Raw genomic sequence first — 1,149 nt, forward strand, 5'->3', positions numbered from 1 at the left:
GTTACATAAATAGATGCTACTATAATAAGAATGCTTTGTTTATTTTAGACCTCGGCAGCAATTTCGGGGAACTCAGCCAGTACGAGTGTTTCCTCTTCAGCAACCAGTGGCCTTACAGGATGGGCTGCTTTTGCAGCCAAAACCTCCTCTGCCAATCCATCAACTGCCAAACTGGGATCAACAGCACAGAGTGCCAGTGGGAAACCTGCAGCTTCTTCAAATAACCAGAAACCTGTGGGTTTGTCAGGGCTGGCAACTTCCAAAACAGGACTAGGGTCAAAAATAGCTTCTGCCAACAACAGCACAAACCCTGTTCAGCTGAAACCTCCTCCACCTCTGACGCTGGGGAAAACCACTCTTAGCCGTTCGGTAAGCAGCGACAATGTCAGCAAAGTAGGTCTTCCTAGTCCCAGCAGTACTGCGCCGAGCACCAGCAGCCAGGTGAGCAGTGGGAATGGCAACAGTGGGACTGCGGGTAACAGTGGGAGCAGCGCAAGCAAAACCACAGCAGATACTGGTAATCAGTCAACCTCCCTAAAAGGCCCGACATCTCAGGAATCTCAGCTCAATGCTATGAAAAGATTACAAATGGTCAAGAAGAAGGCTGCTCAAAAGAAACTCAAGAAGTAGTATGGCTGCTTGCTAATTTTGTTGGTTGTGTTCTGTGAAACAGCAGCGTTGGTGTTTTTCTTAAAGAAAATACCCCAGTTACTGGACTGAAATAGTAGTAAAATCAGGGAAGCCCAAAGCCTATGTTATACAGGAGGTCAAACTTTGATAATCCTAGTATTCCTTCTGACTTTGCAAATCTATGAATTGAATATGTTGGAGGAATTCCCTATTATATGCTCCTGTTTTTTAACTCAAAGCACTGAAACTTGAAACTGTAAAAGTTGGGTATTTTGGCGTATAAAAAAACAGATTTATGTGGACACTTAATAAATCAAACTTGCTGAAACTGTCATTCTTAAACTTTATTAATAAAAGTATTATTAATCTGGGAAATCATTGCTGCTTTTCTTTCACCCCATTTTCCAATACTTAAAATGCTTCGCCTGTTTGGAGTTGTCTATGTTGTGCAGAGTTAATGAAGTTTATCCCAAATTATACAGTTCCTTAGGGGAAAAAAAATACGTTTTCAACAATTTC

The 1,149-nt window shown here is 41.9% G+C and overlaps 1 protein-coding gene across 1 annotated transcript in view; it reads left to right on the forward strand.

Moving 5' to 3' along the window:
- Positions 1–699, forward strand: part of INTS12 (integrator complex subunit 12) — a 13,424-nt gene extending 12,725 nt beyond the window's left edge. Inside the window, exon 7 of the mRNA XM_009575129.1 lies at positions 49–699. Within this exon, the coding sequence (XP_009573424.1) occupies positions 49–630 (582 nt within the window). The 3' untranslated portion in view covers positions 631–699. The remainder of the gene's footprint in view (positions 1–48) is intronic.
- Positions 700–1,149: the final 450 nt, after the last annotated feature.

This window comes from Fulmarus glacialis, unplaced genomic scaffold (genome assembly GCF_000690835.1).
Source record: "Fulmarus glacialis isolate BGI_N327 unplaced genomic scaffold, ASM69083v1 scaffold3443, whole genome shotgun sequence".
In the NCBI taxonomy this organism is placed as follows: Eukaryota; Metazoa; Chordata; class Aves; order Procellariiformes; family Procellariidae; genus Fulmarus; species Fulmarus glacialis.